At 40.4% G+C, this 11,620-nt stretch overlaps 1 protein-coding gene across 1 annotated transcript; it reads left to right on the top strand.

Moving 5' to 3' along the window:
- The first annotated feature begins 5,419 nt into the window (after positions 1-5,419).
- sp6 (Sp6 transcription factor) lies at positions 5,420-10,841 on the top strand. The gene is made up of 2 exons (XM_020594181.1): positions 5,420-5,458; positions 9,796-10,841. Exon 2 carries the CDS (start codon positions 9,915-9,917, stop codon positions 10,839-10,841), a length of 927 nt encoding a protein of 308 aa, XP_020449837.1. The 5' UTR covers positions 5,420-5,458; positions 9,796-9,914.
- The last annotated feature ends 779 nt before the right edge of the window (positions 10,842-11,620 follow it).

The following is an 11,620-nucleotide window of genomic DNA, read 5'->3' as shown; positions in this document are numbered from 1 at the left end:
GTTAATCAGAATCAGAACCAACTTTATATGATGAGAATCTTGTATACAAAACAGGTCCCTGAAGGAAAGTCCCAAGTTGTACACACAAAAATACACTCACACACAGACACACACACACACACACACACACACTCTGTGGGCTCAGGAATTCAGACTGATCTCTCAAACTATTTTAACCTTTAGGAGAACCGAAGCTAAGGCTCCAAGAACTTGTTCCTGACTAATTACTATAATTAAAAACACAATAGATGCTAACAAGCAATGATACAGTAGGGTTGGGGCGTGTAGGACACTGGAAAATGTAGTTACAGGAATACAGTAAGTCAGAATCACTTATAGCTGTGAAGAAACAGCTCAGCATTTTGGTTAATATGCTTACGTGTGTTCTTGCAAGTATTCACCTCTGTTTGTTGAATATAAAACTACCACCAATAGCTGGTTGGCTTAGCTTAGAACAAAGACTGGGGAAACCACTAGTCTGGCTCTGTCCAACCAAATCCACCTACTGGCACCTCTGCAGCTACCGATTAGCATGTCATGTCTTGAAGTGTTCTATGTTGAAATTAATTGTGCTGAATTATTTATTGGTCAGGTGTCATAACTTCCTACTAGCACCTATAAAACCACAACTATTTTTGAACTTGAGCTTTTGTATAAATGAAAGAAATGAGCAATGCAGGTTAATTAATGTTGGATTACTGTTACACCGGGATAGAGCCAAGCTAGCTAGTTTTCCTCAAGTTTTATTTATTTATTTGTTTGTTTGTTTATTGCTAAGCTTAGCTAGCTGGTTCTAGCTGCATATTTAGGGCTCAACCATGAGAATGGTACCAATCCTCTCATTTAATTCTCAGCAGAAAACGAATAAGGGAATTTCCCAAAATGTTGATTTATTTCTGTAAATAAACTGGTGTATGAAAATTTTTGACTTTGGAAACAGTAGTTTAACAGAAAAATTATCTTATGGTTCAAATCTGTACAGTGCTAAAACAGTACACTGTTGACATAAGCATGTGTTTTCAAGTGCGATCGCTGAGAAGGAACTTGGATGGGTCTGGTCTGAAGGTAATAATGGTGTTAACACATAAAGGTCAAGGGTGCTGCAGTCACACAGATATATTGTTACTCATCGTGTTAAAATTCACATGGATTTTGCTGGACTGATGACAATATAAATGCCTGTACTTCAGGAAAATCCTCCTTATGTGAGAGTTTAAGGAACTGCAAACATTTTTGTGTACTCACAGCATGAACTCTTTTACAAAAATATGCCTGCAGTGACAGAAATAAAAACGGTCAAACAAGCTATCTAAACACAACTAAATCATTAAGAACATTTGTAAGCCCCTACTTGAAATTGAACTGTAATTAAATGTTATTAAGCGGCCGCTTTCTCATTGTACTGCATTGTATTCCTGAGGAAATGTGCTTGACTATTTAAAGACGTCGGTAAACAGTATTTAGACATGGTGTGTGGTCTTCAGTTTCAGTACCTTATACTGACAGATATGAGATACAGAGATATTATACTAAATAAAAAATATATACTTTGATGGCAGCATTCATCAAAGTAGATTTAAATTTTCTATGTGTGAATTTCCATTTACTTCAACATAAAACAATTTCACTGGCCTTTTATGTATTAAAATTTAAGCAAAACCGTGTCACAGCTGCTGGTCAAGTAATGTGCTCATGGAAACAACATGTTCTGATTAGAGTGGTCTCTATATACGATTGGAAGGTGTGTACAACTCTATCGAGGCACATGCCAAATCAGGACTTTGCCATTATTTGCTGTTCGCTTTGTGGTTCTATTACATGACTGGCATATAATCAGTTCAAACTCAGCATTTCTAAAGTGCTGCTTCAGAGAAAGAGCAGAGAGGGTAGGAAGTCACTTCCCGCCGGCCTGTCTGTGGTCTGTGTTTGTCAGTTGATTTGAAGCTGCTCCACCAACATGCTGTGACAGGAAAGGAATTAACTCAGCAAGGAGACAAAATAAAAAAAGGCCTCAAAGGAGGAAGATGTTAAAAACTCTTAAATATGCGATGCACATTCAAACCTGCACTGAAATCCATTGAACCCTGACATGTTTCAAGCCTCACATGCTGGGAGAAATTCAGCAGTGTACAATAAACCTTTTGTAACAGCTCAATAGTCACACTAAAAACATTTCATTATAATGTAAGCTGTATACAGTACACTGTTTTTCTGAAGGGTCAAGTTCATCTGATGAGCAGAGCTGATGCACACACAGTGTAAGTGGCTGTTTTTGCCAAGTAAGATATTCAGATTTGTGTATAGTGGCTCTGTTTTGGCCCAGGCCAAGCCACCTCACCCAGGAGTGTCTGCAATCAAAGGATTTCCAGGTCTCAACTATCTGATTCACAGGCAGCAGTTACTACACTCACTAGGTTAGTGCACCACTGCTGTAGCACACGTAAAAATGTATCTGAATTTGTTACATCACCACAACTGTGACATAGTGTGGTATAACACATCATAGCACTGTACCTGGTCGCAGATAAGTTTGTCTAATATTTATGTCACTAGTTTTACAGAATGGCACTGGCAGAAATAAAGTTTAAAACTATAGGTCTACAGCTACTTTTGCAGACTAAATACCAACTCCTCATATCAACTAGAAAAACCAAACTAGTGGTTTTATATGAATTAGTATTTTCTCAGTGGGCAGAGAGCACCAGATGTGATGTTGTGATACACTGTATGTTGTTAATTTAGACTTTATACAGATATACAGTTCATATTTTATACTGCATCACACATCTGTTTAAATTGTAGTTGGGGAGTTAAACAAACTGAATTACACTAAAATAGATTTATAAGCATAAAATATAAACTACTGGTAAATATTTGAGTTCACCTCAATTTGTCCAGCTGTTATTGGTGTAATACAACAGCAGAGCACACTTGTGGTGTTCTTTCTACAGCTGAAGTAAAATATTGTTCAGATAGAAGTTCCCACAGATGTGTTGCATCTGTATGTTACTTTGCTTTCACTCTACATCTGGAAAGTCATCTGCAGCTAATGTCTTGTTCTTTTCTTCTACACAGGGTTGGGTCATTATCCTGTAGGATGAAACCCTGACTTTCTTTGGTAATGGCCTTTTTCTAAATAACACTTCAGAGGCTCTAGTAACAGCCTTTTACACAGATAGAATTTGTTATGAAAGTCATCAATAAAAGTTGGGACACCTGCAGAAACTGTTTGCATCAATTTTCAAGGCTTCGTTTACTTCCACTGCTGCAGAAAAGACAGGTAAACCTGTTACTTGGTCCCTGAAAAGGCCAAGTGAAATTGGCATACAGTTTTAGATTTTGGTGGCTTAAATGTTAATAAAAACTGGAAAATGGGGGTGTTCTGAAACTATTGACCAGCAGTGTACTTATAAATATATTTATTTATACAACTCCAGAACAGAAAAAGTTGGAAGTATGTAAAATTAAAATTGAAAATAGTGATGTGTAAACCATCTGTGTCCTGTATGACATTGAAAACAACACAGCAGCACATTGTTTGATGTGATAACTCATACCTTTTATTTGTGGTTCAAAATAAACACTCACTTCAGTCCTGATGCTACAACACATTCCAAAAAAAGTTGGGACAGTAATGAGGTAAAACAATAAAATAATGATTCCATTTGAAACAGATGACTACAATCATGATTTGGTACAAAAGCGGCATCCAGGAAAGGCTGAGCCCTTTAGGAGCAAAGATGGGCCGAGGCCACCAGTTTACCAACATATGTGTGAGAAAATTATTGAAATGTTTAAAAAGAATGTTCCCTAAAGAAAGATAGAAAGGGATTTGGATATGTCACCCTCTACGGTGCAGAACATAATTAAAAGGTACAAGGAACCTGAGGGATTTAAGTGCGTAAAGGGCACAAGCCTAAGCTGGATGACCGAGCTCTCTGATCCTTCAGACAACACTGCATCAAGGATCGTCACTCTCCTATAAGCAATATAACCACGTGGGCTCAGGATTACTTTGGCACACCTGTGTCAGGCACTACAATATGTAGTTACATCTATAAATGCTGCTCAAAACTTTACTGTGCCAAAAGGAAGCCCTATGTCAACAGTGTCCAGAAGCTCTGGGCTCAGAGACATCTGAGACGGACCATCACACAGTAGAAACATGTACTGTGGTCAGATGAATCAGTGTTTTAGGTCTTTTTTTGGAAGGAATGGACACCATGTGCTCCAGACCAAAGACCAAAAGGACTGTCCAGACTGTTACCAGCAACAAGTCCAAAAGCCAGAGTCTGTCATGGTCTGGGGTTGTGTCAGTGCCCTTGGCAAAGGTCACTTACACGTCTGTGATGGCTCCATTAATGCTGAAAAACACAGAGATGTTGGAGCAACATATGCTGCCTTCAAGACGACATCTTTTCCAGGGAAAGCCATACATCTTTCAACAAGACAATACAAAACCTTATACTGTACATTACCAAGGTCTGACTGTGGAGGACAAGGGTGTGAGTGCTGGACTGGTCTGCCTACAGTCCCAAAATGTCCCTAGTAGAGAATGTGTGGCACATTTTGAAATGCAAATTGTGTCAACGAAGACCCAGGACTGTTGAGCACATTAAGCCTTGTTTGCAGGAAGAACAGGACAAAATGACACCTGACACATTAAATCACTTGGTGTCCTCAGTCCCTAAACGTTTTTTAAGTGTTGTGACAATAGCTACATCACACCGTGGTGAATGTTTCACTGTCCAAACTTTTTTTGGAACGTGTTGCAGCATCAGAATCGAAGTGAGTGTTTATTTTGAACAAAGAATCAAACTGATGAGGTATCACATCAAATAATGTGCTGCTGTGTGATTCAATGTGATACAGGACACAGATGATTTACACATCACTACTTTCAGTTTCAATTTTTTATGAGGGACTCTTTAACCTAAGAAAGTACAAATACAATAGCCTGTTTTTTTCTGTCTGGACTGTAGTGGAGTACAAGTGGCCTATAACTGACATGAAATGGAAATACTGTACTGCTAAAGTACAAGTAAGCCCTACCTCAAATGTGTACTAATAGTACATGCCCTTAGCCACAGTCCGCTGCTGTCAGCCCTATCAGACCCACAGATCCCGCGCTGCCCCACATCGAGCCGCTTCCTCGCCTCCAGCCGAGGAGGGCGCATCCTAAGGGGGCGGGGCCTAGACGGACTCAAGACATACAGCCTATCATAAAGTTTGTCACTGCTGAGAATGCTGCTTACCTGTGCGCCAAAACGCACATATCCCCTCACCTGGGCCGTCTGCCATGGAGAAAATCCGATGAACTATGGCGAGGATATTATTTTTCTGTGTGCATTTTTGACCAAGGGAAGAAGCGACAAAGCTGAGCTGAGACAAAGTTTCTGCAACCAGGGTGCATTTATTCCAAAAAGAAAATAACAGCAGCAGCTCCCAGGAAGAACAGGTACAGAAACTCGGGGTTTTTAATTTGCTACCACTGCGCCCTACTGTCAGTGTTTCCTGTTGTCTGTTTGTATGAGGTTATCTGGAATATAGATCAGCTGGTCTTCACTGATATTAGATATCACTAGACTATATTATACTATATATAGGCCTGATATAAGATGAAGTAAAAGTCAATGAGACTATAATAGTGCACGAGACAGTAACGGTAAATAAATATTAAAAGCGCCCCCCCCCCCAACCCCCCACCCCCCCACACACAAAGTTCAAGTTTCAGTAAACTGAACATTTAGTAAATATAACGTAGCCTACGCATTAAAGCACTTTTCATTTACAGACCAAATCTAAATTTTAGAAGGCAAAACGACAGCTTCAATGAAAAGTAAAAATATTAATTTTAATTTGAATAAGTAATTAATTTTTCTAAATAGCCTATAGTTTGAATTGTTGTCCTGTTTACTGTGTTTTTGGAAGATGCAGTGTAAAGCAGAAAGAAGACAGGTCAGTAAGCTGTTCCTGGCCTGAATAAAACATAAATAGTATTCCATATATAAAGTCCAGGTTTTAGGATATAATAAAATCAAGGTGTAGACCATATTTAAATGACTCCAGACTGCAAGTTAGTATTAGATGTAGCCAGGTGTAGCATTTCAAACAACTGTGCAGATTTTCTGGCTTAAATTTATAGTTTGACTTGAAATAGTTAATAAATGATGGGGGAATCAGGCCTGTTTTTATGGAAAATAATCAAATCAAATCTTATTACTGTTGCAAAATTGGCACTGGTGACTTTTCCGTCCTCATGAGAGTGTGTGATACTTACTAAAACTGGATTATAATGAAAGGTTTCCTAAAGTGTACTATATAAAGTGTACTAGGTAAAGTGTACTAGGTATAAGCAAATTGAAAATATTTTTGTGGACATGTCTGGAATTATGTGTGATTACATACTGACTGTTGTTACATGTTTGAAAGAATAAATAAATCAAATCAAAACAAATCAAATATAAGACGAAAATATGTTCTCCTAGAAATTCAACAGAGGAAGAAGATTTTTCATTAAGATTCACTGATTGATTATTTATCATGGGCAAAACGTTATTAACAAGTGCACATTATGGGATTTGATAGTATCCACTGAATGTGTTAATAACTGTGTTTGGATATGAGTATTACTCAAAAATGCAAAAAGCTTAACTGTGGTGATTGATCGGTATTACACATGTACCTGTCATTATGATATATATGCAGTGGTGGTAGAAGAAATATTTGAATTATGTACTTCAAACTACTAATACTACATTATAAAAATACAAGTTCTACTTAAGTGAAAGAATAGAACACACGGTACTTGCAGTATCAAAAAAGAGTGACATAAAACATAATATAAAAGTAGGATAAAATGAAAACATAAGTGAAGTACCATATAACTGTGTTTAGGTACAGTACGTAAATGTTCGTAGTACCCGTCGACTATCTGTATCATGATAAATTTTTATAGTAGATTCAATTTAAATTTATAAACAAATGAGGAGAATAGGTGCATCTCTTTTTAAATAATCCTGTCCTGGCTGTGTAATCTCTTTATCCATTAAGACAGCTGAGTTACTGTTCTGGGACATGTGTGCCTGTCAGCATGAGGAGGAACAAACCTGCAACCAGTTTTTACTAAGAAAGTCAAGAGTGTCCAAAGCAGCATAAAATATTTAAAATACAGTAGCAGATAATGACGACTCGGATGACTCTATGAACCACTTTTCAAATAGACCTGGATATTGTTTTAAAAACTCATAGGCTGTCACAAGAACAGCTGTGTAAATAGTTGTAAAATATGCAGCAGGGAATCATATAAAGCCGTCATTTACATTGAACCCATCTCGGCATTAATCATAGAGTTCAAGAGAGACTAGCCCTATGTCTTCAGCTCCGTTCATCACTGACTTTATTCTTCGCTCAGGTGTGTAAGGGACGTTGTAGTCCAGTCATATCATATTATTACATAGGGTCAGTTTCAGTCTTTCTTATTATTGCAACCATCATAGTTTTCACAAGGTTGGAGTCAGATGTTGATGATGATCACAGCACTTTATGTTTGTTTTTGCGTGTTCTGTGGTGATGTCAAGTATTTTCATACACACAACAAAGGTCAGAAAGCTTGGATATTAAGAGACAAGTGTGGTATGCTGTTCTGACAACTAACCTGACCTCCGATGACCCCAAGCAGGTTAAAACAAACTACCTGTAAATGTCATATGACCCAAACTGTGTCCAGAGACAGCCAGCATTACTGTTTTATTTGATGTATGGGATAAGATGGGATTGGTGACTTGTGGTGCAGAGGCTGAGGACTAAGCTGGACCTGTCCATTATAGTGGAAAATAGACTTAGGTGAAAACACAGAAGATTAGAAGTCAGAAAAAGTGTAGCCACAGCTGGAGAACCCTACTAAAACAGTTTCTAAATTAGACATTTGGACTGATAACATATGACATAAATAAAAAAAAAAAAGAAATTAGGCAAATGAGAATGAAAAAGTGTAAAAACTTTTACTGAAACTCAGGAAACAGAAAACTCACATTGATATTAAACAAATAAACAAGTGAAAAGTTCTCTCTCTTTCAGAGACTTGTAAACCTGGGGCTGTGCTGGGTCTTGGTTGGGCAGGTTTTATGACCAAAGCACTGTCATGGCTCTGAACTATCCTCCTCCTCCCAGGCTGTCCCCCCATCCCCACCCACCAGCTGTTTCCCTGCAAAGCTCAGATCACTCCTAGCACTTTAAGGAATGGAGGAGTTTGCTGTTTCAGTCTGTTTACAGTCCTGTCAGTAAGAGTGGAGTTGGAGGGACCATTCTGCCATACATCTGAGTCGCATTCCCAAAAAATTACAGAGCAGTAGCTCTGGCTCCAGGCCAGCATGAAATAAATCAGCTTGACCTTTAACACCAGACCTTTAATTAGGGAATTCCAACCTAACTGCTTTATGATTTCATTAGGAATAGAAAGCATCTCTCACTCAAGTTTTGAGAAGGAATCAAAATCCTCTGGGTTTGGTTGTATTTACTCAGTACACTGAGATCAACTAGTCCATCTGAAGGGCATGACCTATGAGTGGAGCCGCATCATCTGTCACCCTCTAATGAATATACATATTGGACAGGATGTAAGCCCTCCACTGGAGCTTGACCTATCGTTTCTGGATGACCTTGTGCAGTTCACTCTATATCGTATCACAAGAGGTAACCTCAAAATTAAAATAGGAGTCTTTAAAGCTTCAGATTACTTTAATGTTTCCTGCTGTAAAGACAGTAGTAGATGTTTGAGGTTGGGGGTGTTGTGAAAGTCAACAAGATTGTTTAGGGCTTGGACTTGTTTGGAGCCAAACAGTTTTGCAGGCTGGTACACTTGTCATACATTTCTAGAGAGTTGCTGAGCTTTAAAAAGCTTACTGCACCTTCTTCTGCATGGGATGGCTGACTGATGCTGTTGAGTTGTGCACAATTGTACATACCTGGACAGTGTTGGCGACAACATGCTGTTTCAAAGCATGTGCCCATAATTATGTACATACAGTAATTGTTCTCATGTTATTGCTGGTTTCCCATTCTCGGGCTCCTGAATGTAGTCAGTCCACAACTGTTGATGCTTTCTGCCACCAGTGTGTAGGAGGTAGGGCATGTTACGGGGCTCCTTTTGTAACTTGCCTGGAGGGCGGTTGTTGTAAATCATGTGTGATTCATAAAAACTGGTTCTCCTGTCTGCCAGGTTTCATCTCCACAGACCTCAGAGACGTACAAATAGATCTTGGCCTGCAGCCATACCTGCTTGGAACGTCTTCCTTCACCAAACGGCTCTCCTGTCAACACTCCCCTTCGCTCTCTGCACCCAGCCCCCACCCGAGTTGATCTCCCCCTAGCGCTGCCTCTGTACAGGGCCGATGATGTTGTTTTCTTTGCGCTTGTCTTTGACTGTCCTCCATGGGAAGTACCTGGCAGCGGATGCATGTGGCAGGCTTCTGCCTGGACACGTCTGTCTCCCCCTCTCTTGTGTCTCCACGGCCACACAGCATAAGAACTACAGTATCCATGGCGATGTAGGAGGTGTGCTTGGGGTTGATTATTTAAATGTTGTAGACAAGAGGATTTAGGCCAGAATGCCTACACTTCTGAAGTTCAGAAAAGTTTGTTCAGCATAAGCTGAGCAACTTCAAAGCCTGTCAAGCTGAAAAAATGACTTCAAATGGTTCACTGAAGTCACTAAGAAAATGCATCTGAGTGTGAAAGACTGAGTTGATTCCAGATTTGAAGATGTAACAATTTGTCTGGTCTCTCTTTCTACAGGCATTTACAGTGCATTGCTATTCCACCATGTGGTAATATCCTCAGCGTTACCCAAAAGACAGTGAACCACACTTTGAGCGGCTGACCTCAACAATCCTGCACCTGCACCAGCTGCTTACATGGCCCACCCTTACGAGCCCTGGTTACGGACAGCACCACCTAGTGGAAGCTCAGAAGACATGAACATCCCGTCCTGGTGGGACCTCCACAGGGACGTCCAACCAGGCAGCTGGATAGACCTGCAGACAGGGCAGGGTGTTGGCTTGCCTTCGGTGAGTCCAGGAAGCTCCATGGGATTGCAGCCCTCTTTAGGGCCCTACGGTTCTGACCCACAACTGTGCGCCCTACCTCCAGCTCAGCACGCTCCAGTCTCACACTCACCCCACCTCTTCCCCCAGGATAGCTTCAAAATGGAGCCAATGGCTCCTGAAATGATGCAGCCAGAGCCATTCTCTCTGGATGAACCTCAGGAGACCTCTGTTTCTGCCCGCCCCAAGCCCCAGCGTCGCTCCTCTTCCAGAGGCACCGGCCAAGCTGTGTGTCGCTGCCCTAACTGTGTCCATGCTGAACAGCTGGGCCAGAGCACTGATGACAGCAGGAGGAAGCACATGCACAACTGCCATATCCCTGGCTGTGGCAAAGCCTATGCCAAGACCTCCCATCTGAAGGCTCACTTACGATGGCACAGTGGTGATCGGCCATTTGTCTGCAACTGGCTCTTCTGCGGTAAGAGATTCACGCGCTCTGATGAACTGCAGCGCCACCTACAGACACACACCGGAGCCAAGAAGTTCAGCTGTGCATTATGCCCCAGAGTCTTTATGCGCAATGACCACCTGGTGAAGCACATGCGCACACACGAGTCCCCACCAGGGCCTGGGGAGGAGAGGATAAACGGAGCTGGGAGGATGGATAAGGGTTTTGATACACCTACCCCTCCTCAGTCATCCTCAAACATATCTGCATGTGACACCACAGAGCCACCGCTGAAGCTGAAATGTGAGACAGACTCCTCAGTCCCAAGTGTGACAGGGCAGTCTGGGTAATTTTGTCAATTTCAGAAAAAATTTCTGAATCTGTTCCCCTCTCTGCATAGAGTGGCCATAGTTTAACAATAGAATAGAGAAAAGAAGAGAAGTTTCAACAAACTTTATTGATGAAAGCTGGATGGAACCGTGATTTGGCTGTCCTGTCAATTTATCATCTGGGTTAACTCAGTGATCATCTAAATATTATAACACACTGAAAGAAAAACAGCAAGTTTGCTCATTCTGTGGACAAAACTTTCCTCTGTGTTTACTAAAAGTGAAAGGTGACTGAGGAGGCAACTGAGCTGAAAGTTGCAGCTTGTTTCCAAACTTCCATTGCTGCTAGAGCTACTACTACCAGTAAACCAGGTGACTGGGATGAAGGTGGCTTGTTAGCTTGTTTACAGTGAAATCAATCAAATGTTTTACTGGAAGAACTGGGGAAATATTTGGTTTCCAGCACAGCTTAATTTACCTATTTCAAATGCAGCACACCTTTGAACAGAGAAAGGAGACAGTTGTGATTTTTTTTTGTTTTTATTTGTTTTGTTGTGCAAGTAGCGATAAGACACTGGAATATAATACCGCATGTTCTAATTTTTAAAAGGTCAATAGCCATTTGGATACTTGACAGAACATGCACCTAAACTGGGTATGTGTGTCGGTATGTAAGTAATTGCAATGGTAGATAGAAAAATAAAAGTACAACATTAATGTTGGAGTATCCTGTAATACTCCATGGAAAGCGTTAATGTGATATTGACATCATGCTGACTGAATATAATATAATATAATAT

The sequence above is a fragment of the Monopterus albus genome, unplaced genomic scaffold (assembly GCF_001952655.1).
Source record: "Monopterus albus unplaced genomic scaffold, M_albus_1.0 scaffold22.1, whole genome shotgun sequence".
NCBI lineage: Eukaryota > Metazoa > Chordata > Actinopteri > Synbranchiformes > Synbranchidae > Monopterus > Monopterus albus.
This window is presented reverse-complemented; position numbering and strand designations above follow the sequence as displayed.

Coding starts and splice junctions, on each gene's coding strand:
- sp6 (XM_020594181.1), top strand. CDS start 9,915: ATGGCCCACCCTTACGAGCCCTGGTTACGGACAGCACCACCTAGTGGA.